The sequence below is a fragment of the Mchenga conophoros genome, linkage group LG6 (assembly GCF_057382185.1).
Source record: "Mchenga conophoros isolate Kocher_MC1m ecotype Shallow Benthic linkage group LG6, M_conophoros_male_GT1.1, whole genome shotgun sequence".
Classification (NCBI taxonomy): domain Eukaryota; kingdom Metazoa; phylum Chordata; class Actinopteri; order Cichliformes; family Cichlidae; genus Mchenga; species Mchenga conophoros.
The window spans coordinates 30,312,492-30,338,194 of record NC_140531.1 but is presented as its reverse complement, the minus strand read 5'-3'; the positions used below and the strand labels follow the sequence as shown (position 1 = coordinate 30,338,194).

The 25,703-nt window shown below is 38.3% G+C and overlaps 1 protein-coding gene across 1 annotated transcript in view; it reads right to left on the bottom strand.

Annotated features, from left to right (window-relative positions):
- Window positions 1-304: 304 nt before the first annotated feature.
- Window positions 305-25,703, bottom strand: part of LOC146572904 (cytoplasmic phosphatidylinositol transfer protein 1-like) — an 82,673-nt gene continuing 57,274 nt past the window's right edge. Inside the window, exons 2-9 of the mRNA XM_085277361.1 lie at window positions 23,731-23,879; window positions 18,514-18,602; window positions 16,192-16,199; window positions 14,710-14,781; window positions 6,670-6,765; window positions 6,064-6,219; window positions 5,759-5,822; window positions 305-4,093 (exon numbers count right to left, since the gene is read on the bottom strand). Of these exons, the coding sequence (XP_085133487.1) occupies window positions 3,738-4,093; window positions 5,759-5,822; window positions 6,064-6,219; window positions 6,670-6,765; window positions 14,710-14,781; window positions 16,192-16,199; window positions 18,514-18,602; window positions 23,731-23,879 (990 nt within the window). The 3' untranslated portion in view covers window positions 305-3,737. The remainder of the gene's footprint in view (window positions 4,094-5,758; window positions 5,823-6,063; window positions 6,220-6,669; window positions 6,766-14,709; window positions 14,782-16,191; window positions 16,200-18,513; window positions 18,603-23,730; window positions 23,880-25,703) is intronic.

The window sequence follows — 25,703 nt, the reverse complement described above, 5'->3', positions numbered from 1 at the left end:
AGTAATTGTAATTCCATTACATAAATGGAGTCATGTGAAAAAGAAAGTGCTCAACTTTCAATTGTAATGTCAATCAAATGCATTTGATTAAATGCTCATCAGCGAGTGTGAGCACCTAAATGAAGAGCAGATGTTTTGGTAGTTTACACATCTGGAGCATACAGGTGTGTGTTAACTGCCGCTACGCATCATGCACACCACACCAACATGTCAGGACAAACACTTCAGACAAAATGTCAAGCACGGTGGTGTAGGGCTGATGATTTGGGCCTTAGAATTAAAAAAAAAAAAGAATAGATACACATTTGTAATAGCTAATAAAGTTTATTTCAGAAAAAAGTAAAACCATAATTACAACAAAGAACCAAATTAACCTTGAACTGCAATAAAAATATAGCAAATGCAATAATAGTATAAGTGGAAGAACTAAGAGCAACTTCCAGCAGCTAAACAAGAATGGCACTTCTGGGGCCTGTGTCACAAAGCACAATTAACGAAGAAAGTTTGATGAGCCAGAAACGTACACATGCTGCAGTACACTGAGCTGTGCTTTTACTCAGTGACAGATCCCAAATAACTCCATGACTCTGCTTTGTGACACAGGCCCCAAATATCAGGAGACAGCACGACAGCCTGGCCGAATGCAAACTGCATCAGGAAGAGGGGAGGAGGAGTGAAATGTTTGGTCCTCTTGACAAAAGAAATGGTGATAAACTCATTTTTAAAACCATTTTTCTCTGAACAATACATCATCACTAAATCAAAGTACAGCAGGTTTACTACATAAAGGAAAACAGAAGAGCCAATCAACCCTCAATAAACATGGCGAGTAAACATCAAAGCAGCCACACCACTAAAAAGAAACGCTTCATTTTGTTGTACGACTTGGAAAATAATATTGCCCCGCAGGGTCATCAAAAGCAACCGGAGTCAAAAGTGCACCACTACGATGAGGAACTTTGATACTTAACTGAGAAAAGTAAACATAACCAAATTCAGTATGCTCAATAGATGACAGCTTCATTGATTAGACACATATCAAGCCTAGATCTAGAATAAAACAGACATTTGAATCCATGTCTGTGAAAATGCCATCCTAATCACACAAACACAAAAGAGTAACCTTCTTTGTCTGCTTTAAGCACATTCATGTCACATCAGTAATGAAACTTTGAACAGGTTCAATATAAGAAATCTACTATATTAATCATTAACAACAGTATTTACAATACCTAATGTGTTACTCTTTTAAACAGAGCAGAGCTTAATGTTACACAGTTGGATATTTTGCATTTTATTAATAGCCCATGGTAGATCGAACATGTCCCTGGATCTCTTTGTTCCTGACAAGAGAGGTGGTCAATACCAGAGTTGTAAGTATGTATAAGCTTATACATAACAGATCAACAAAGGGCCAATAACCAGAATATAGCATTTGTATCCTCAGAAGGCAAAGACAAAAGCTACAGTTACAGATAAATGGCTACAGTTTTTTTTTCTGTTTTTTAACAAAAGCAAGTGAGAAACTGTACAAAATAGTAACAATATTGTAGGAGAAGACCATCGAGGATCTTCTCTTTGACCTTCTCTCTCTGAAGTTAATATGCTGTAATATGGGACTTTGGTCCAACAAACCCAACAAGACAGTAATGTAACACATTCCTTCATTGTCAAATAAGGTGTCAAAGACTGGAAAGTGCAAAATGCATTGCGCTGTAGGTTGGTAATCGCATAAGGAGGGGGGGAAGCGAACAAATAATTTCTTTACTAAAACATAACAAGTTAGCCCTGTTACTTGAAAATCTGGTGGTGTCATTTGATATGATGGACTTGATCTGATTATGTTGCAATTCAGCTACTTTATGTGACGTTTTATCCCATTTTTATTCTTAAATGCAGCATTTGAGCCAGGAAAAAGCCGGGAAAGAAGAATGCAACAGCATTTTGTGTGTCTGTTGCTTAAATATAAGAGTTTGGTTTACACACATGTCGGTAATTATATAATTCTGCATGCAGAGGCACTGAGTTCAAAGAGTTTATAGGCCTACAGAGTATATTCTCTGGACATGCTTTCATTTCACTTCAAATTTGGATGTTATATTTTACAAAATGACTACAGACTTCAAATGTAAGCATTCGTTATTCTTACGCGGTTCAATCACCAAATATATCAAATCATCCATTTACATTATATCCATCTACTTCATATAATATGTGGTGTGAAAAATCCATGCAGCATATATAAAAACCTGTCTTTGATTAATACCATTTTTTTATTCCTTCACAGGACAAATTGTCATCCTGGCGGTTTTGGATGATAATAGCTCACTACAAATGACACTTCTGTTTTAAAACTGTTTTCTGCCAACACTGGTGAGACAAAAAAGTAAGCACTTCTGCAAATACTTTGCACCTAATGAGGCACATACTCAAGTCAGCTTGACGCACGTGCCCTTCTCCTCCAATCAAACACTGAGTTGCTGCTACCTCCACTATGCACAAAACAAAAAGAAAAACCTCCTCAAAAATGGCCTTGTTCCTGCATGTGACGTAAAAGTGACTCGCTGATTTGATCAAAAAGGATCACATTTATGTCACATGTGATGTCCAGCATTAGTTTCAGGCAACACTTGACTTGGTTGTAATGAAGTACTTTTGTTGTACTGACCTCTCAGTCAACTTCAGTAAGATATATGCAGTACCTTTCAACACTGCAACTGTCACGTTAAAACGACAAATGCAGTAATAACAACAGCTTATTCTGAACATGACTGCTAATATGCAAATGCTCCAAGGTTTCTGATGTGTAAACATTTCCAAGGGTTAGGCAGACTAGTATAGTACAATAGTTACTGTATTATGTCAGCGGAGGTACAAAATGCACGTGTTTGGCAATAACCAGGGAGAGAAACACACAGTACAATCCCTGTATTTGGAGTGCGTGCCAGATAGAGTTGGGGGAGACCTGAGGTGTTTACTCTATGATTGTACTGCTCTTGCATCACTTATATTAATGGAGTTCGGAAAACAAAGGAATGGGCAGAGTCTGATCCAACGACTAGTTTGGACGGCTCAAGAAACGGGAGCATCTTTTATGAGGGTTCTTGGCTGTCTTTTCATTTCAATGTATGATTTTTTAACAAATTACATCTACAGTGCTACTCTAGTGCATTTCAATGATTACATTTCTAATTGAATACACGACAGCCATTTTACAAATTCATTCATTTGCACATGTCGTCAAAACTATTAAACACCAATGGCTCTGTGGTGTTAAGGCAACTATTCAAAGTTCGATAGTTCATAGCCAGCCTTTATGGTTGACGATAACAACTAAGGAAACAATGCCAGGAATTTATTCCGATGAGTTAAAGAACTGCTGGTCAAAAAAATAAAATACAATTTGACAAGCTTTGCTTTAATTAAAGACCGTGGGTGGTTGTTAGATTAAATGTGGCTGGTTAGAGTCACAGGAAGAAGAAGCCTGCCACGTCACAGTGGCTTAGCCTACAGCTGCCCTGGATGGTATCAGTGACACTGATGAGGCTTCTAGAGTGATTGTTGTAGAGTGATTGTTGTTTTTTTCAGGATTATGGCAATTCATTGGATATGGCTAAGGAACTTGACTGTCTTGGGCACTGGTGTTTGGAGGTTAGGCTAGTCTCATTTGGGCACATAAGACAACAGGTACTGGGAATAAGTAAAATAAGGGGTAGGGAAAGAGATTCCAAGTTCTTCTACTGGTCCTCCACTTCAGCAAGCTCAGAATTAGAGGGCGGTGTGGATGGTTGGAGGTGGTTTGAAGTGGGTAATGGGCTTACGGTTGAGCCCTGGGGGACGTCACTTGGAGCTGGGTCAGGAAGGGTCAGGGTTTCTGGGGCAGACTTTTTGCGGGGTCGGTCCTTGGGGACAGAGAGTGACTCAGGCGCATCGGTGCACATGGGTGTGGAGGGGGCGCTGGCAGGGCCAGTGAGGGCACAGGAGGACAGGGGTGTCTCACTGATAGAGATCGACGGGGGAAACATCCCAATCTTCTGGTTCGTGGCCTCCTGGATGGCGCGCTCAAACTCTCTCACCTCATCCATCGTCATGTCTGGATCAGAAATTTTATTTTATTAAGACCAGTGACAGAAAGGTGGACACAACTTTTTAAGCCTTTGTATGAATGTAGAAACGTTAAGCTGGAATGTGTTAACACAGCCACACCTAGAAAATGGTACATGGTCAGTAAAAGACTAAAAAACAAAACAAACCACATATTTACAAAAAAAAAACGTGGATAACGTGAATTTTTTAAGAACCATTTTTTTTAGAATCATCATAACTGTTAGTTCAAATTAAATTTCGTTTTTTGGCTTTGTGTGTGAGTAGTTTGACTCAGAATAAGTCGATCCATGAGAACATGTAAAGTCAGCTGTGAACGCTTCAGAGGAGAGTCATCATCAGTTTAAATATAAGAAAAGAGGGGCAATGGAGTAAAAAAAAACAATGAAAAAGACACATACGCTTGCTTTGTCATGGATCTCTATGTCATCCAGTGAAGATGCGTTTGTTGTGGAATGCTCTTGCTGTTCATGGCAAACTTTAATGTTGGTTTTCTCATGCATTTTTCTCTCGTAATCCCGCACATCATCCAAAGTCATATCTGGAAGAAGGGGGGAGGGGTGGAACGGGGGTCGAAATGTTGGTAACTCTCCTACAACGTTCTCCAATTGAGAGACAGGTGGGGGAGCGAGAGCGTTAGGTGGCAAAGGCAGGCTTTTTTTGAAGTTAAAGCTTTAGAGGTTAAGCTGCCAGCTTCCCAAGACCCAAAGAGTTTGTGGGATAAAACCAAACAAATCCGAGGCACACAAAGAGGAAAGGACTGATAAGGTCAAGGATGTTTCAAGACAAAGGAAAAGCATGGAGAGGCTGGATCATTGCAAGCATAAAAGAAACACCTGCAAAACCGATTCCACAGGCAAAAAAAAAAAAAAAAAAAAAAAAAAAATCATTCCACAGTGAAAAGATTTTAGGAGTATTAAAAAAGTGCAGGCTGCAATGGTTAGTGGTTATAGAGAAGGGGAACATTTCAGGGCAAAGACAATGGGCTCATCTATGCACCCTACAGTTAATGTGCTGCAGCCACTTATACGAGCAAACAGAGCTGCTTCTTGCACAACCACAAAATTCACAGAAACAGACAAAGGTAGCTTTCATGTTTCAGTAAGGACCACACTCATCACCAAGGAATAAAGGAATAAGTGGAAATTTAACCACAACCAGCCAGTCAGATGCGCTGCACGCATTTTATTTTGCTGATACTTTGTTTCAGTTTTAGAATACTGTTTCTACTCTTTACATTTTTTTATTTTTTTTGTTGCATCAACTGGTACATATGAATGTCTCCATTATGAAACATGAAAGAATGTGGTTGAAATATATTTCTATTGTGCAGGTCTCAGTTGAAACAAACTTTGACCATGCTCAAAAAGCGTTTATTATTAGTGGGTTAGTTGTGAGAAGAGGTTCCATGCTGTAAGAGAATAAACAGGACTAGCAGTGGCCGGGTTTAGCTGGAGGCCGAATGACTGTTCATGCATGGCAATGAATGAGGCAGGAAGTAAACTACAGTGATCTACAATGCAAAGTACAAGAACATGTCAAATTCAAACATTTGTTAAACTATGGACGTGCTACCACTGCATGTAGCACTGTGTACTATTACTTAGACAAGAAAACTAAATACTTTAATGACATAAGTTCAGCAGTGACCTACCTATCCACTCATCCACCCAGGCAAAAGCCTGCCTGTGTCCCAGCAGCAGCACATCCCGAACCACCTGTAAAAAAATACAAAGACGGTCTGAAGTCCAGAAAAACTTTATAAACTAACACACAAATAATATAAATAGCCACGCCTTACAGTTTGTTAATATTCAACCCATTTACCAACCATAAGATGAACATGTGCTGTGATAAGTTGGAAACATTCACGTTTCAGTTGTAACTATGGAAATTTACTTCATCCAGTACTAGAATTTGAAATATGTATTTTATTAAGACTTGCGTCTGACGTCTCACCTTGTGGACAAACTGCTCAACTCGTGTCTGCAGACCCCACACCTCAAACTTTACTGAGACAAGTTTGTATGAGCACATGATGGGATCCTGCGTGTCCCTCCAGCCCTCCTGAAGAATCCCTCGTGACGTCTTCTCAGACTTGAAATATCGTAAGTCCTGCAATTGTAGAGTGATCACACATGTGACACTGTAACCCAAACTGGCATCGTGTCTGCAACAGACTTGGGAAATAATCAAAACTTTGAACTGAATGACAGTAAATAACACCTTTTCACATTAACCCTCGTCCTTGAGAAAATCTCAAGCTTTTATTAAACAGCTATGAAAAAAGATAGATGCCAGATAAAAATGTGTGAGATGGAAGAGTCATTTGAGGTAAGTGCAGCTCTGAAGTCCACATAATTTACACAACTGAACAGATAAAAATAAAATAAAATGTATTCCTATTTTCCATCTAGAAACAGAAGAACCTTTCCATTAGAAGTGATTTAATAAATGACACAGTTTTTACTACTGTTTCCACCAGTGTGTTTACACCTCTCCAGGGGCGTTTACTCCTATTAGCTAACAGCCTTCAAACACACACACACACCTACACAAACTCACCTCAGACTCTTTATAGTAGCGCTCCGGGATTTCATCGTAGGCGATGTCGATGAAGCAAACTTCCCTCTCCTGGTCCTTCAGCTCAGTGTCAAAGATCTGAAAACAGACGAGGTAGATTTGCCCGTCGTCACATAAATACATCTCAGAAAGGTACTTACTGGTCACTGCAAGAGTTGGAATAGAATCTTAACACTGCTTGACTTGTACCTTGTCACTCTAAAAGCAGAGGTGGGCAACTCCAGTGTATCGCAAAGTGTATTGCAAAGCCATAGCTCTACTTATGGTCTTACACTTTCTCTGTCATTCTGTCCAATGGCGAAGACACTGCTTATTTCTGCTTAACATTAACCAGCTGTAGGGCTGCTCGATTATGGCAAAAATGATAATCACGATTATTTTCACTGAAATTGAGATCGCGATTATTTGACGATATTTATTTAACCCTTTAAGACCTACTATAGAACCAAGTCCGCCAGAGCTCATATTATTTTTTTTACATGTTGTAGTGCCGTTTGTGGGAGCATTTCAATTTGCTATGCAACTGTTATAGCCCATATTTTAATAATATGTATGCATTAAGTCCATAGTAACTACATTAATTGCAAAAAAGTGCAATAAACTACAAAAAAATTGAAAATCGTTTTTGTTTTGTTTACATATATTTCTACTTGGAGAAATTTAAGAGGTTTATCCCTCAAAACTTTAAATACAAAAAAGTTGCAAAAAATAGTTTACAACAACAGGAAATTTATTTTGAGTGTCTTCATAGTTTTATTTTGGAGATACACCAATTTTTATATACTGCAGGAAAAACGAAAAAACAATCCTATGATGCAAATTTGCAAAGAAAACAGCATGTGCATCAAAATAAACTATTTCCAGCAGTGCAATTTGAGTTCTAAGCATCCCAGCAACTATTCAGAAAGGTCAAACATGACCAGTATAGGCTTTTAAGGCCTACAAGTAAAAAACTACAATTTCCGCGAAAATGACGTCACTTCCGGTTTCGGCCAGGAAATGGCGGACATACAGTTCGCGCTGACTCTGTTTCACTGTGGGAAGTGTTACGAACAGCTGATAGGACGGCAAAGCGTGTTTCTGGAATATTGTGTTTTTGTTCCTGCAAGAGCTTTTTATGCAGTTTTTGCAAAGCTTTATGTGGAAGGAAACTGTGACCGAGGACAAGCTGATGGCATCAGATGTAAGTACAACTCCTCCGGTTTCATATGCAAAACAAATTATTGCGCTAGCTTACAGGGTTCCGGTTCTACAGGGATTTAAAAATAGTTACGCAAAACGGAGCGTGCTGCTCTGACCGGCTTTAAAGGGTTAACAATGACTTTAAAAAATAATATAAAATAGTGTGCAACACCACTGAAGTTTTTTTTTACCTCTCTTTTCAACCAGCGGCAGTCACTCTCCTCTCCAAATAACTTCTGCTTAGCTTTCCGGGCTTCCCTCGGGTCCTCTTAATCAGCGGTCTCCAACCTTTTTTGCGCCACGGACCGGTTTATGCCCGACAATATTTTCACGGACCGGCCTTTAAGGTGTCGCGGATAAATGAGGGAGGGGCTAATAATCGGCTCAGTCATTTTTAATGATCGTTGAAAGCCCAGATCGTAATCGTGATTAAAATTCGATTAATTGAGCAGCCCTAACCAGCTGTATTCTATTTTTCATGAGACTTTATGAGACATGAGCATGTTTCATTTGTTATAAGATGTGTTGTAACTTGGGCAATCCCAAAGTCTACATTCCTTGAGCTCAGCCCTGATTCAATCATATCTGTATCTTTTTTCTTTCTTTCTTTTTGTTGCATGATCTTATTATGGTTACAGTTTCCCTGTGTGAAACCTCTCATGCATTTTCTTTTACCACACCCTCAATTCAACGAGTGCATTCTGTCCAGGCACATCTACTCATTTCCTGTCCTTCTAACTTTCAAGATTCCTTGCTTTTCCTTTTTTGTTTCCATTCATGCTTCCTCCATATTCATGCAGTTGGCCTTCCTCTCTTTCACTATGTTTTACAGCTTAGTTTATAAACAACAAGCTGAGTGGACAAATGCAAGTTATGTCGTAAGATTGGACTAGGGCAGAGGTGGGCAACTCCAGGCCTCGACGGCCGGTGTCCTGCAGGTTTTAGATCTCACCCTGGGTCAACACACCTGAATCAAATGATTAGTTCGTTACCAGACCTCTGGAGAACTTCAAGACATGTTGAGGAAGTAATTTAGCCATTTAAATCAGCTGTGTTGGATCAAGGACACATCTAAAACCTGCAGGACGCCGGCCCTCGAGGCCTGGAGTTGCCCACCCCTGCTCTAAAGCCTCATCACTTGAACCACATGTTATTGTCTAAATAACCAGTAGGGGGCGCTCTCTCCCATGTTTTGCAGCACTGCCAGTGCTGACTCCAATAACTGCATCAAATGTTGAGAAGTCATCGGCCCTCCTTCATTCTTTCTGTTGCTTTCTTATTGCTGTCGGTCATTATTTCTCATGTTGAATAAAGGGATGTTGCAGTTAGTTTATAATACACTGCAATTTATGCATGCATCTACTTGTCGATTTATCAGTTCTTCTACAGTCAGAGCTTGTGAGCATCTTGCTGCAAAATTTGTGTGAAACAAAATCAAAAGCTTGATAAATAATGAGTTGACCTCTAGAAATAGTCCTTTCTACTACAACAGCAACACTGTGATACATCACAAACTAGACACTGTGGCACTTAAATAATTCCAAGGTTACAATTACATTCTGAAACTGTTCTGATAATGACAGACAGGGAAAGCAATAAAAGAAGTGACAGGAAATTGATTTGTGTCAACAGATGAGAAGAAGGAAAAATAGCTGCACTTTGTCACTCTGCAAAATATAAACAAACATCTGCAGTAATGAATGAGTGAAATGTTTTGGGGTTTTTTTTTTTTTCACTCGATGCTGAATATTTTTAAAGATACTGATGCAGCACCAGCACCTAAAACTCTTAAGAGACCATTTCAATATAAACATAAGCAAGGAAAATACTCAAAATACTCTAATAAACTTAGGGTACGTCTTTAGCTATGAGAAAATAACATTTAATCTTTTTTTCTAGATACACTAACAAATGGTATTGAATGAAGACTTTTTACCTCTCATCTGAGACCCTTCTTTAGTTCTACAAGCTGATGAAGAGTCTCATGTATCAACTCGGACGTGGTCCTGAGAGTCATCAATGACTTGGATAAAAAAACAACTTCACAAACATATAAAGAAGTCCAAATGAATTCAGTTCAATGACTTAAGACTCCTGTGACCTGAATGACTGGGAACCTACAGACCTATTTTTATGGGATTGTTTTGATAATATTAATAATGATAATAGCACAAGCCTTATCCATCAAGAATAAGGCTGGATTTTCAATTCAAATCATTAAGATGTGATTGAAGCTCAGGCTCTCAAGTTTAATTCCCTGGATTTTACAAACACATTACATTAACTGTTTGGGAAGTACAACCTTTTTAAATGTATAGTCTCCCATTTTCAGTGGATAAAAATAATTAGCATAATTACTGAATGTATATTTAGTACAGAAAGAGGGGGTAAGAGATGACAACAAACAGTAAATATATCACTGCCCAAGATTTAAGTGTATTGCAAAGCCATAGCTCTACTTATGGCCTTACACTTTCTCTGTCATTCTGTCCAATGGCGAAGACACTGCTTATTTCTGCTTAACATTAACCAGCTGTATTCTATTTTTCATGAGACTTTATGAGACATGAGCATGTTTCATTTGTTATAAGATGTGTTGTAACTTGGGCAATCCCAAAGTCTACATTCCTTGAGCTCAGCCCTGATTCAATCATATCTGTATCTTTTTTCTTTCTTTCTTTTTGTTGCATGATCTTATTATGGTTACAGTTTCCCTGTGTGAAACCTCTCATGCATTTTCTTTTACCACACCCTCAATTCAACGAGTGCATTCTGTCCAGGCACATCTACTCATTTCCTGTCCTTCTAACTTTCAAGATTCCTTGCTTTTCCTTTTTTGTTTCCATTCATGCTTCCTCCATATTCATGCAGTTGGCCTTCCTCTCTTTCACTATGTTTTACAGCTTAGTTTATAAACAACAAGCTGAGTGGACAAATGCAAGTTATGTCGTAAGATTGGACTAGGGCAGAGGTGGGCAACTCCAGGCCTCGACGGCCGGTGTCCTGCAGGTTTTAGATCTCACCCTGGGTCAACACACCTGAATCAAATGATTAGTTCGTTACCAGACCTCTGGAGAACTTCAAGACATGTTGAGGAAGTAATTTAGCCATTTAAATCAGCTGTGTTGGATCAAGGACACATCTAAAACCTGCAGGACGCCGGCCCTCGAGGCCTGGAGTTGCCCACCCCTGCTCTAAAGCCTCATCACTTGAACCACATGTTATTGTCTAAATAACCAGTAGGGGGCGCTCTCTCCCATGTTTTGCAGCACTGCCAGTGCTGACTCCAATAACTGCATCAAATGTTGAGAAGTCATCGGCCCTCCTTCATTCTTTCTGTTGCTTTCTTATTGCTGTCGGTCATTATTTCTCATGTTGAATAAAGGGATGTTGCAGTTAGTTTATAATACACTGCAATTTATGCATGCATCTACTTGTCGATTTATCAGTTCTTCTACAGTCAGAGCTTGTGAGCATCTTGCTGCAAAATTTGTGTGAAACAAAATCAAAAGCTTGATAAATAATGAGTTGACCTCTAGAAATAGTCCTTTCTACTACAACAGCAACACTGTGATACATCACAAACTAGACACTGTGGCACTTAAATAATTCCAAGGTTACAATTACATTCTGAAACTGTTCTGATAATGACAGACAGGGAAAGCAATAAAAGAAGTGACAGGAAATTGATTTGTGTCAACAGATGAGAAGAAGGAAAAATAGCTGCACTTTGTCACTCTGCAAAATATAAACAAACATCTGCAGTAATGAATGAGTGAAATGTTTTGGGGTTTTTTTTTTTTTCACTCGATGCTGAATATTTTTAAAGATACTGATGCAGCACCAGCACCTAAAACTCTTAAGAGACCATTTCAATATAAACATAAGCAAGGAAAATACTCAAAATACTCTAATAAACTTAGGGTACGTCTTTAGCTATGAGAAAATAACATTTAATCTTTTTTTCTAGATACACTAACAAATGGTATTGAATGAAGACTTTTTACCTCTCATCTGAGACCCTTCTTTAGTTCTACAAGCTGATGAAGAGTCTCATGTATCAACTCGGACGTGGTCCTGAGAGTCATCAATGACTTGGATAAAAAAACAACTTCACAAACATATAAAGAAGTCCAAATGAATTCAGTTCAATGACTTAAGACTCCTGTGACCTGAATGACTGGGAACCTACAGACCTATTTTTATGGGATTGTTTTGATAATATTAATAATGATAATAGCACAAGCCTTATCCATCAAGAATAAGGCTGGATTTTCAATTCAAATCATTAAGATGTGATTGAAGCTCAGGCTCTCAAGTTTAATTCCCTGGATTTTACAAACACATTACATTAACTGTTTGGGAAGTACAACCTTTTTAAATGTATAGTCTCCCATTTTCAGTGGATAAAAATAATTAGCATAATTACTGAATGTATATTTAGTACAGAAAGAGGGGGTAAGAGATGACAACAAACAGTAAATATATCACTGCCCAAGATTTAAGTGTATTGCAAAGCCATAGCTCTACTTATGGCCTTACACTTTCTCTGTCATTCTGTCCAATGGCGAAGACACTGCTTATTTCTGCTTAACATTAACCAGCTGTATTCTATTTTTCATGAGACTTTATGAGACATGAGCATGTTTCATTTGTTATAAGATGTGTTGTAACTTGGGCAATCCCAAAGTCTACATTCCTTGAGCTCAGCCCTGATTCAATCATATCTGTATCTTTTTTCTTTCTTTCTTTTTGTTGCATGATCTTATTATGGTTACAGTTTCCCTGTGTGAAACCTCTCATGCATTTTCTTTTACCACACCCTCAATTCAACGAGTGCATTCTGTCCAGGCACATCTACTCATTTCCTGTCCTTCTAACTTTCAAGATTCCTTGCTTTTCCTTTTTTGTTTCCATTCATGCTTCCTCCATATTCATGCAGTTGGCCTTCCTCTCTTTCACTATGTTTTCAGCTTAGTTTATAAACAACAAGCTGAGTGGACAAATGCAAGTTATGTCGTAAGATTGGACTAGGGCAGAGGTGGGCAACTCCAGGCCTCGACGGCCAGTGTCCTGCAGGTTTTAGATCTCACCCTGGGTCAACACACCTGAATCAAATGATTAGTTCATTACCAGACCTCTGGGGAACTTCAAGACATGTTGAGGAAGTAATTTAGCCATTTAAATCAGCTGTGTTGGATCAAGGACACATCTAAAACCTGCAGGACACCGGCCCTGGAGGCCTGGAGTTCCCCCACCCCTGGACTATGGGTGGGGGAAGGTTTGTTGAAGTCTTAAAAAAACACACACACACACACACACACACACACACACACACACACACACACACACACACACACACACACAAACACCAAAGCAGCTGCATTCTTATCATTTCACAGCATCCTTTATAGAAACATACATAACTCAGACTGGTTACTGTTTGTCATAAAAAATGCAAAGCCCCTTGTTTACTTGCCTTAAAGACGTTATACAAAGTAGCAAAGCTGTTTTATTCCATTACTAAATCTAAGTGCTAAATCTGCGTGTGTGTCCGTGTGTGTCCACAGGCATTTCAAATTGAAACCAGATATTTATCCGACACAACTGTGATTTCTCTTAGTTTTCATCCACAAAGTGCACTTGCTGAAGGCGATTTCTGCTCTTTAGATTTCATTTAAAAACTCTTTGGTCTATCACTTTGTCTTGTCAGATGAAGCAAGCATCAGTCTAACGTTTCATGCATGCATCAATGAGCACTGACAGTCTGGTCATTTCCGTCTTCCTGCTTTAAGGGTACAAGTGTGGTTTGTCTCAGACACAAACAAAGCACTTGAAGCACTAGGAACCATCTTCTACGTATACATCGCAAAAACCACACATCATTTTAAAACTCGAGTGATCTTAACCTGCTTACCAGTAACCACAATACATTTAAAACTATCTGTATGTAGCACACCACTCCACGATTTCTTTTTCCTAATGTCTGAGCACTGGCAGCCTTTCATTTGATGATTAATACCCATATAAATGGGAATACAGAGAGTTAGCAATTCCAACAACCCAAATGAAATTAGGTGTCCAACAAGTGGAGCCGTTTTTTGGCAGACTCTTGAGGCTCATGCACTGTTGGCATTATTACATGATGGGATTGCACAGAAAGAGTCTTTGCTGCCAGATCTGCCTGGATAATTTTACTCATATAGCCTTTGTAGAGATCTTGTTTTTTATGTGCTATTTTATCTTAGACAGGGTTATCTTGCTTTACATATTTCTCTATGAGAAAGAGAGCAAACAGTCAGCAGTGTTACATTAAGCTGAAAGATTTGCGTGGGAGTGAGAGCCTGCCTGATTAACTGACTGGGCATATGGGCTGACAGCAGTATGGGTGTTCGCTGGGAAACCACAAACAGTGCATTTCACGATAAAGATAAAACTAAAAGTTTCATTTTCTACTTTGTTCCATTGCGCTGCTTATGGGTCACCAAAGTGCATATGCTACAGTATTTATATCAGAACAGAAAGCCCAGAAGTAACGGAACACAAGGCCATTACTAATAACACATCATGAGGTCAAATCAATATAACTTGTATAGCCCAAAATCACAAGTTTGCCTCAAAAACACTTTAAAATCTCTGCAGCATGGAAAACTATTTGCCTTTAGACCATCTGGAGGAGGAACACAGGAGGCGTCCATCTGCTTGCAGAGACATTCATGCAACAGACTGCAGATGTACAGAGCAGTCATACTATACTGTGTTCCACTCAGCATGTGACTAAAAGGAAACACCCAAACCACAGTTCAAAGCTCCTATCACACCTGCACACCATGTACTTACATTGTCATTGCATCCTTTGTTGTCCTCATATTTTGTCTCTATGTGGATGGAAAACTTGGGCAGGAACGAGCACTGTGGATTAAGAAAGAAAAAAGATGCTTAATCACTTGTAAAGACAAATTCATCAACTAATGTCCTTAACAGAAGCGGTGTTGCTTTTATTATTCTTCTGCATTCCAAAGCTGAGCAAAAATAGAAGCAACGAGCTTATGAAGTCTGTTCTTCATGAGGCTAACATATTCATACGTGCCTTGCTGTAACACCTCAAGTGCTTTTATGAGCACCGTGTCTGAGTTGGGAAGGTTTTTTCTCCATTTGTATGTTTATCACTGTATAGTTTAAAATGAGCTGTAGCAGTGCAGTACTTAAATCTCCCTGTCAAAAGTGAAAAAAACCAAGACAATTTTGCTAGCCTGCTTAAAAACTCATTTTGCATGGGTGTATTTGCACTGACTCATACATAAGCACAGTACGCTCCCACACATGCACATAGACAATATCGAGCATTCCTTCGCTGTCACAACATTGTCCTCTTTCCCCGTTTATCCCCACACCCAAAAGTGTCGTGACTCACGCTACTGACATTTCTCCCTCTGCATAACAGAAGCCCTATAGCTAAGCCTAATCACATTCATATGTTTTAAATTATGTATCAAGGTTAATCATGGGTCACAGAGGCCGTTCTGATTATTGGGGAAAACTTAGTGCGTGTGTGTGTGTTTGTGTGTGTGGTTGCTATGTAAGTTGTTTTGATCATTGCAGAGACTAACAAACCCTTCTGACAGAACTCAGCTGCCACCACTGTACTGCGGCTACGCTGCATACAGCAGAAGACTGCATAATCAGTAATCGGAAAATTCTTTAATATGTCAATTCTGGCATTTTTCTACAATTTGACATGTTACAAGCAGTCAGATGTTTGAAATGAAAGACGAGCAGACACAATTTAGAGAAGGGATGTCAAAGTCATTTCACACTGTGGGCCGCATACAGCTCACTTTGATCTTGAGTGGACCAGACTTCACGAGTAAAACTATGTAATAAATTGCTAAAGCTACTAAAAAAAGTGCTGAAATTTTTGTTAACTCCGGGAAAATGCTTCCCCCTGTGAACTCACTGTAAAATACAAACAAACAATCAAATTATTGTCATTGTTTATGTATTACTTATTTACTTTGGTCTAGTATGAATTTCAGTGGCAGGGAGAGGTCTAAATCAATAGGAAAAGGGAAAAATCTATGCAATTCTTCACAATTTCTAAAGCTCAAAGGGCCAGAGTTGAGTCTCTGCTGGGCCTATTATTAAGTACACAATACTTAATAATCAATTTTTCTATGTGCTATTAATTAAAAGAAATGGAGAAAAAAGATCTTTGTTTGAAATCTACCGGTGAGGTAAACATAAATGTTTGCCCCTTCTATGATATTCAATTAGCTCCTAATATTTCCACAATAATATTCCACAATGATTGAGGATACTTACAGTGTATTCTTCAGAACAATGCATGAGGTGACATCGGGTCAAAGCCATGGGAGAACACAAAAGAAAGCAAAATCAGTTACACAACATCAAAGAATATAAGTGAAGGCTACAACATATAAAAAATGTCTGTCAAATATCTGAAAACCCAAATCATCCCTCCTCACTAGAGTGTGTGTTTTCATTCCCTTTAATCTGTCCTCATCATCTTGTAACACCGCTTTTTAATGATCAGAATCATTAAAGCATCACAGAAATGTTCTGTTCTGGCCACTGTGCCTCTGATCTTTGGACTCCTGATTACTGCTTGCTCGTAATATTGGTAATATTGGCTTATTCCACCGCTGTGCTCAATGCGCATAAAAAGCACTGGCGGCTGTAAGCATGTAACTATATGCAGATTTAAACGTGGTCACGCGTGAATGAGTGACACGTTCATACTTTTTTACATAGTTTTGTGTTTTGCTACCAAACTGAAACACTGGCAACCAGAAAGCTGCAACGCTGTCACTGATGTAACATCCCATTCTGGTTGACCTTGAATGTTGCGTGGAGGCATTAAGGGCACTCAGGAACTTACAATGTCTGCAGTTTGCTTTTTGACTGAAGATGCTGTCCCATGTAAATGCCTTCACCTTTTATAGAGTTTAAGATTGCACTTTATTGATCAACACTGAAAATCCTCCCTCATCTTTCATCTATGGCAGTCACCGACCTTTAACACTGAATTAGCATTTTGCTCAAGTTGCTATAAAAGCGCTTATTTCCAAAGTCACTGCATCCAGCTCATGATCACTGTGCCCAAATCTGCTATAAGCCTTAATGTGGTGAAACCTCCAAATGTCCTTCAGAGATTACACATGGAGCTGCTGGAATCTGACCATAAATTACGAGTTAGGTTGCATAGTAACTTTGATGGCTCTGACCACTTATTCGCTTTTTCTTACAGTGCTGTGCAAAAGTCTTGATCCAACTCTCATTTCTTTATATATTGTAAGGAAAATGGGAAATGGGTACAGTTGCCAGAGTTCAAAGAGAAAATCCACACAACCACACATGCATGGGATTAGGTTACGTAGGTATTCTAAATTGGCAATGAGTGTGAATGATTGCCCTGCGATAGAGCCACAGTGTGCCCCACCTCTCACCATATGGCAGCTGGGATATGCCAGCACCTGATGAATGGAAGGTAAAAAGAGAGTTTCTACAATTCTAATTAGCTTGAAATGCGATATTTGGTATAACCACAGCACAGCCTGAACTCTCTTAGGTAGGTTTTCTTGTAATTTCTTTAAGTAGTCTTCAAAAAAAGTCCTCCTGGCTTCTTGACAGCCATTCAAATCTCTCCTTTGGATGTTTCTGCCTTTAGTTCTGTTTTCTGTTAAGCTGATCCCACACTGCTTCAATAATGTTGAGGTCCAGGCTAATTTCTTTGCCTCAAACTTCAACTTTTCAGGGGACTTTTTATGAATCTGTAACAAACCACTAACCTGCGATTTTAATGAAAGTCTCCTGGCTGCAGATTTTAACTGGCACTGCTGCCTCAGACTGTGTTACATCTACAGGGGTTCATATAATCTTTCACAACTAATTAACAGATCAAGTCATCCAAATCTCGAATACTCAGAAAAATTGCTGCTTTAAACTTATACGCTGCATGAACATGTCTTTATTGGTCTTTCTGGAAATTGTGTCAGTCAGAATGGAAAAAGAAGGCTTTTAAATATGCTGCTCCCTTTTTCTGGAATAATCCGCAGACGGACCTGAAACTGTTAGAGTTGGTTATGACGGATAAGTTTGAGTCCAATAAAAATTTAAGGCAAGAAATTATTTAAATAATGTGTTAATGCAAATGAATTGGATGTTTGTGTTCACCTGCACTGAACATCGGTTGTATTTGTTTCTTTACTTATGTTACTTTTGCTGTAATTTCAGCTTTCTTTGGGCTCTCAGTGACTTTTACCTACATTAAAAAAAAGGATATATGCTTTTGCACAATCTATTAAAACTGTCCATTAAAGATTCACAATCTGGGACCAGATTTTATCTCCAAGCTTCTTAAACCTTTATATCTTCTTTTCACACTCCTCCAGTTCACTTAAAACATGCAGCCAAGTGTTTATAGTAGCTGGCGAGTCCTGAGAAGCTGACCTTTAAAAGAAATATTGTGCTTACAATCTGACTGTAGTTCTAGGCTTTAAACACAGAGTATTAAGAAGGCAAAAGTAGGCCTCCTTCAGTTACAACAGCTAACTCAATTCTTGATATAGCATGAGCTGTGAACAGCATGACATCCTGAGAAATACTTTTAGACGGTTTACTTACCGGTTATGGTGTAAGGGTAGTAGTTCCATGCCTTCTCTGTTACATAGAAGATTTTAGGAACCACTGCTCGAGCCCAGCTGGGTAATTTACTGCAGAGAGGCATTGAGAGAGACAAAGACAGATGTGGAGCGCAACTGTGAGCTTGTGTTAGTGAAGGAGGTTGAAAGATTGAAACTGCTTCCTTTGGCACAGCAATCATCAAAAACTTGTTTTACGCATGAAAGGAAAATGGACTCGCAGAATAAAACAGTTGAATAAAAGAGTGCTTCTGTAAAGCTTTGATTGAGGGGAGTACAAATGGCAGCTTAGGATTTTCAGCCACTCTAATGTAATAAATGAAACCAAAAGACCAACAAAAGAACATACGGACAAAAAAAAAAGTTATAACAATTTATGCTGCTGATATAAATGTGGTCTATAAAGGAGCGCTCTCTCTTTTTTTATATATATACACACAGTTAAACACATTCATTCCAAGGATGGCTGAAGCAGTTGGGCTTTAAGGACCTAAAGGGACCAAAAGACACATTAATGGCAGCAATGAGGAAAAAACAAGTGGTGCCTTCCCTTTTTCTCGTGAGCTGTGCAGCAACATAATTTTACAACATAATAATTTTATTTCATGACATTTCAACAATTCAAATCCTCGACACTGACGGATAACTTATTCCGACTTGAAACATCTCACAGCTTTGTTTCACTAATGTATTAATCTGAGTTAATAAAGCTACTTCTGGCTTTCCCCCCTTTTTCACAAGGAATCAGCAGGATGCTTCTAATGCAGGTTAAATTATGTCAAGGTAGTGTCATACTTATCCCACAAACAAAATAGTCATATAAACTCTCAAAAATTTATTAAATATCGCACTATTTATCAGTTGTAGCGGCAGACATATGAGTTTTCTGAGCCTGAAAGCACTTTGTTGAAACTTTTAATCTCGGTATCATCCAGCATGAGGTCACCGTTTCAGTACTCTACCAATATGTGTATTCGGGAGACTTATTAATGCATGTCTGTGCTTGACATTCACTTTTCTTCGATTATGTACTTTGGAAAGCCGCCACATACTTTGACTGACATACTCTCCAAAACAGGACAAAAATGGCACTCCGTGAAATACGTGACTGCTGTGAATAAAAATTTGTGAATGCTGCCAGATATTCTCTCTCTCTTCCAACAAAGAGACTGACACCCCTCCTACACCTCCATCTGTTGAGTTCTCCTATTCCCTCCTTCTTCTTCTTGTAAAGATCTTTGCCAGCCCATGTTGCCAAACGTGCGAGCGTAATGGATGTCTGCTTTATTTTATTTATTTTTTTAAAAAAGCATCCCGGTTTATCTGAACGCATCTGAGGAATGGTAACAATTGTTCATAATCAATCAACTTTAACAATAGTAATAGTAATAACAATAATAATAATGATAATAAACAAGGAAAACAGTATTCATGAGATGAGATCAGGCCAAATAGTAAAGTACTGTGTGAAGCAGATTGTGAGGGCTAATGAGGCGGTTAAAGTGTGACAGATTGGCAGCTTGATTCCCTGCTGGTGACTTAAAGTTAATGTTTACTTGTTGCAGCTCCAGATGGATGACCAGTTAAGGTAAACAGAACAGTAGTTAACTATAGTAAAGTTATGTTGTTGATTCTATACAAGCCTAACTTCCATCCATGCAGTTTCTTCTTGCCACGCTTACCACGTTTATACAAAGAACATCATTAAAATATAACAATATTACTTGTGGATTAGTTTTTTTTATGTCTTCTGGTCGGGAACAATATGTTAGCATAGGGCATTACCATTCAGAGAAACTTGGTATTACATGTGGTGTTCCCCAAGGGTCAGTGTTGGGACCAAAACTTTTCAATGTATACATAAATGATATTTTTGATGTTTCTCAAGTACTTAAACTCATACTGTTCGCAGATGACACCAACATATTTTTCAGTAGCGATGATTATACTGATCTTGTAATGACTGTAAACAGGGAGCTAAAATTAATAAAAAAATGGATGGACATAAATAAATTATCATTAAATATAAATAAAACTAAAGCAATGTTTTTTGGTAATTTAAAATATAATATAGAATTACCAATTATCATTGAAGGTGTACCAATTGATAATGTGAGTGAAAACAAATTTTTGGGAGTTATAATTGATAACAAAATTTCATGGAAACCCCACGTCAGACACATAAAAACCAAAATTTCCAGAAGCCTCGCAGTTTTGAACAAAGTGAAACAATTCCTTGATAAAGATGCACTTCGTACTCTGTACTGTACCCTGGTTCTTCCATATCTTACATATTGTGTGGAAGTGTGGGGAAATACATATAAAAATACAACTAATCCATTAGTCACAGTACAGAAACGAGCACTGCGTATTATTCACAAGGCTGGTTATCTAGATCATACTCACAAATTCTTTCTTCAGGCAAAGTTACTTAAATTCCAGGATCTGGTTAATTACAATACATCCATAATTTTGTATAAAGCTTTTACTAAACTTTTACCGGCAAATTTACAAACTAGATTTGAAATTCGAGAAAAGGTTTATAATGTGAGAGGCTTTGGAGAATTCAAATTACCCAGAACTCGAACAACCCGTAAAGGCTTTTGTGTGTCTGTATGTGGTGTGAAAATCTGGAACAGTCTGAGTTTACAATTGAAACAATGCAAAAATATTCATAGATTTAAATTTCTCTACAAACAGTTGGTCTGGTCACAGTATACTCAATGATGGGTTTTAGTGTGCTCTGTAATGTCTGTCCTCTTACCATTGCTGGTATGGATTCCAAAATAAAAAATAAAAAATAAAGTGTGCGTATGTATGTACATATATGTACTTGTGTGTGTAGATATATATGTATGTATATGTATGTGTGTCTGTTACTTGTAGTTATTACTGCCTGTTACCTGTGGTAATGCAATTTATAATTTATATATTCTGTATTCAGTTATGAAGGCTCTAATTGTTGGTTGCGAGCTGCCGCTTAGATGCTTGTATCTGCCCGGGGCTGTTGATGGGTCTGTATGCAATGATGGGCGTAGCTGCGGGAAGTTTATTGTTTTTTTTTGTTGATGAGTGAGTATAGGGGTGGGATTTAATAAGTTTTCTTCGTCCCACTCCTTTTTCAGGCAAGTTTTGTTTTTTGTTTTGTGTATTTTATGTTCAATATAGGTATTTGTTGTGCCTGAAAATGAATAAATAAATGAATGAATGAATGAATGAATGAATGAATTTGATATCTCAAGAACGCCTGAAGGGAATTTTATTGCATTTGGTAGTAGAGCCAAACCAAAACACAAACAGACTTCCCCAACAATGGTTTTGTTTACTTATTTATTTACATGTTTACACTGTTGGGTTCTGCTGATATTACCCAGGTTTGTGTGTTTGTTTGTTTTAAGGCAATAAATTAAGAATGCCATTTCACTTCATGTGAAAGCACATCAGTTGTTTTCCATGATTATGCACCATCTAGTAAGAATTCCTTGATCATTTTTTCACTACAAATATTGTAAGACAGAGATATAAAAGGCAGCTTGAGTGGTTGACAGAGGAACGCAGCTGTTATTTCCATTGAGAAGTGAGGGTTTCGAATTAAACCACAGGGATGTTCATCATCAATATGTGGAGCTTTTGAATTCTGCCAAACACAGACACACATTTACGCACTCATACATTTCACTCCATCAAAATGTCAGCTGCTGTGGAAAGGTTAGTGTTTTCTAGATCTCCATCTAACTGCAAATGCAAACATCCATCAAAGCTGAGAGTTTAAGTGTTTAGAATACAATTCTGTCCCTCTTTTTTCTCCTTGCCTGAATGACAATTTTGTTGGTGCGCATGAATGAACTGCTCTGAAATGAGTAAATATCGCTCCTTAGATATTGGCAAAATTTCACAAAAATTTCACAGAACTGCTCCACCTTACAGTGTGAATGAAGATTATAGCCTAAGGTCTTTTTTTTTGTACAAAGCAACTGTTGCCTTTCATTTCTGTTTAAACAAAGCTCCAAGCAAGTGTCTTCCTGAACACTGTTGCTCAAAATACTCAATTTATCTATATAAATTTCTAGTTCAATACAAAGCAAACCGACTGAAAATATCTGAATGGAGATCCAGACGATCTCTGTATGCTGCCTTTGCCTTCTTCATTTCCTCTGCAGAGCAGAGGTGTGCTGACTCAACATAATTAGTTCCCTGGCATAGCGAATGCTGACACGGGTATTTGTGCTCAGACAAATGGCCTACAGCATCTCTGCCTTCTTCCATTTTCTCTCTCTTGACCTCGTTTAGGCTCTGTCATATTTTTTTCCGCAAAAAAATTTCCACCTTTTCATTTTTTAATAATGTATTTCTTGCTAACTTTCATTTTAATTCGTAATAATAATTATATATATTTAAATGACAATTCATTATAACAAATAAGTAATTAATCATTCATTAAAATAAAAAAATTAACAACAATACTGCCAGTCTTGTCATTAAACAACCAAAGATACAATGAATGGACTTGATGCTTCTCGATGCTTCTCGATGCAGAGGCCATTGTGATTAGATTGTACATCTTTGCCTCAGACAAACAAGAACAATTTTAGGTCTAATCATTTTTTACCGAATTACCTGAAATTACCACATCCTGCAAGCACTCGTGTCATCGGGAAGAAATGCTGTAAATATAAGCAAATAGTTCATCACCAGGAAACACTGCAAGCGGTGTTTAGGCAATTTGAAGTATTTCTTGTTAAACTATATCACGATTTTAACCCCTGCATTGCTTTTTTTTGGATTGACTGCATTTAGGAACAGGGAATTAGGTCCCAGGTGGCGAGAATAGCCTTTAAAACAACAATCCCACAAGCATTTGGCTTTCTGGTAAACTTCTACAGAGTTTAGTTCTGCCAGTCAGTGTGGGAAGTTTTTGATTCATTTTGATTCATTGCATTCACTGAGTAGTCTTTTCTGTAAATATTCAACCATAGGGATTGAATTTGTTCGTTCCATTTCTGAAACAAACAAACAAAATATGTTCTGTGGGCAAGAAGATTCTGCCAGAGAAAGACAGCAAACAGAAATGTTCAGGAACTGGTTGGAGACCAAATGAAAATTAGATTAGATTAATGGTGGCCAGCATATAAAAGTAGCCCACACACTACTAATTAATCACATGTCGGGCATTCAACTAGCAGGAGAATATTCCACTGACCTGTTGAGGTAGACTCGTTTCTCTGTGTACTGTCCTTGGCCATGTGCCGGGTCTTCATACGGTTCGTTCTGGACAACCTCCACCCCTTCCCCTCGATCGCTCTGCTCATGGCTGTGTTTACTGATCATGTACAGCTGCCCAATCCGGTACTAAAAGACAAAACGCACAGACAGGGTGAGTTCACACTCCGAAGCAACCAAAACTGTGACAGAATCAGAAAGAAACACTGATAACAAAAGATTTCACCGAAAAAGTTCATCCACAGCCAGTCGTACTTTATTTTTTATTTCTAAAAGCAAATATCCAGTTGATAATGTCATAACACCATTACCAGAATCTAATAACACTAACAAAAAGTACAAGGAAAAAAAATCCACAGTTTGTGATTCACTAATGACACCTAAAAAAGAGCCTCGAACTGTGCTTCACTAACTGCACCCTTGACTCAGTCTAATTTGCTGTTATCACTGCAGCCACAGAGAAGCATATGCCAAAAGCAGTTATGGTCACCTTCCTTTTAGTCAGCGATTACATATGTAGAGCTTAAGAGAAATAGAATCAAAGGGAACTCAGCAGGGCATCAAAGCACCCATGCTAACAGCAAATTTGGCTTATACACTTCTACACCTTTTGATGCACAAGTTACCTCAGTAATACGTGCATGGTACTTTTTTTCCTGTGGAGTTTAGCACTGTAGATCACCTCAGAGAAATGTTACAAGATGAAGCAGATAAATACATTCTCTTAATCCATTAGCCTTAACATTTGAATTTTTAATTTTATAACTAATTAATAGCACATGCTATAGTATTGTGTGGTCTGTGATTTCAGTCCGTTGCCAGGTGGCTGATAGGCAACATGAGGACATCCTAATATCTGATCTAGATAAGAACCTTCAGGGCCTAAGATGTAGCTACGTACCAATTTGGGTTGCTCAACTCCTGCTCATGTGGGACTTTCTGGGCAAACAACCAGACAGGGACTGTGTTCTAGTAAGATGACGTCAAGAATTTCTACAAAGCTAAAATTATAAAAGAGTAATTAAACTGTGACTGAAGAGACACTTTAGTCAATCACGAAGTAAAAATTATATGTTTATGCAACAATGAATTCCACCTGCTTATCTTGCAGTCAACAATCATTGTGTATTTACTGCATTTAATGTTACTCCTGATTTCACTGAAAGCAAACATAGAAAACAAAATGAAGTCTCAGATGCTTCTTCTGCAATAATGGATCTCTGTACAAAGGTAAAAATTGCTGTTGTATGGCAAAGGAACTTCTGTTCTATAGAACAGCGGTCTCCAACCATTTTTGCACCGCGGACCGGTTTATGCCCGACAATATTTTCATGGACCGGCCTTTAATGTGTCACGGATAAATACAACAAAATAAAACTAGTACCAGTACCGAAAAAAAGAAAATTTATTCATAACACGCGTGAAAAGACCAAGGAAAACCGAGTAAACGATAACAAAATAACGCTGAAAACCGATAAAAACCCTGAAAACTATACATTTCACACCTGAGCCTCAACTCTCGCGACCCGGTACCAAACGACTCACGGACCGGTACCGGTCCGAGACCCGGGGGTTGGGGACCGCTGCTATAGAACATGTCTCTGCAGCACACTGGAACGTTTTCAATTAACCAAATAAGTGTAGCTATGCATAAATCCAAAGCATTGTTCTGTGTAAAAAGACAAAAAAGGAGAAAGACTGATTTTTAAAGAGGAGGTCAAGAGCTGAGTGTGAGAGAAAGACTGAAGAGGATCAAAGGATGGCAAATCAAAGAGATACAGAGGATACAGACAACTGTAAATTCTAGAGTGATTATAATTAAATGAATAAGGAAACATAAAGGTGAGGCATAAACAGTCTGAGCTCTTCACTAAGAGATACTAGCTTCACAAAAGATTCAAAAACCAGGAAAGTTTGCCCTGGTAAATCAAATTAACCATATTTCTGTGGATT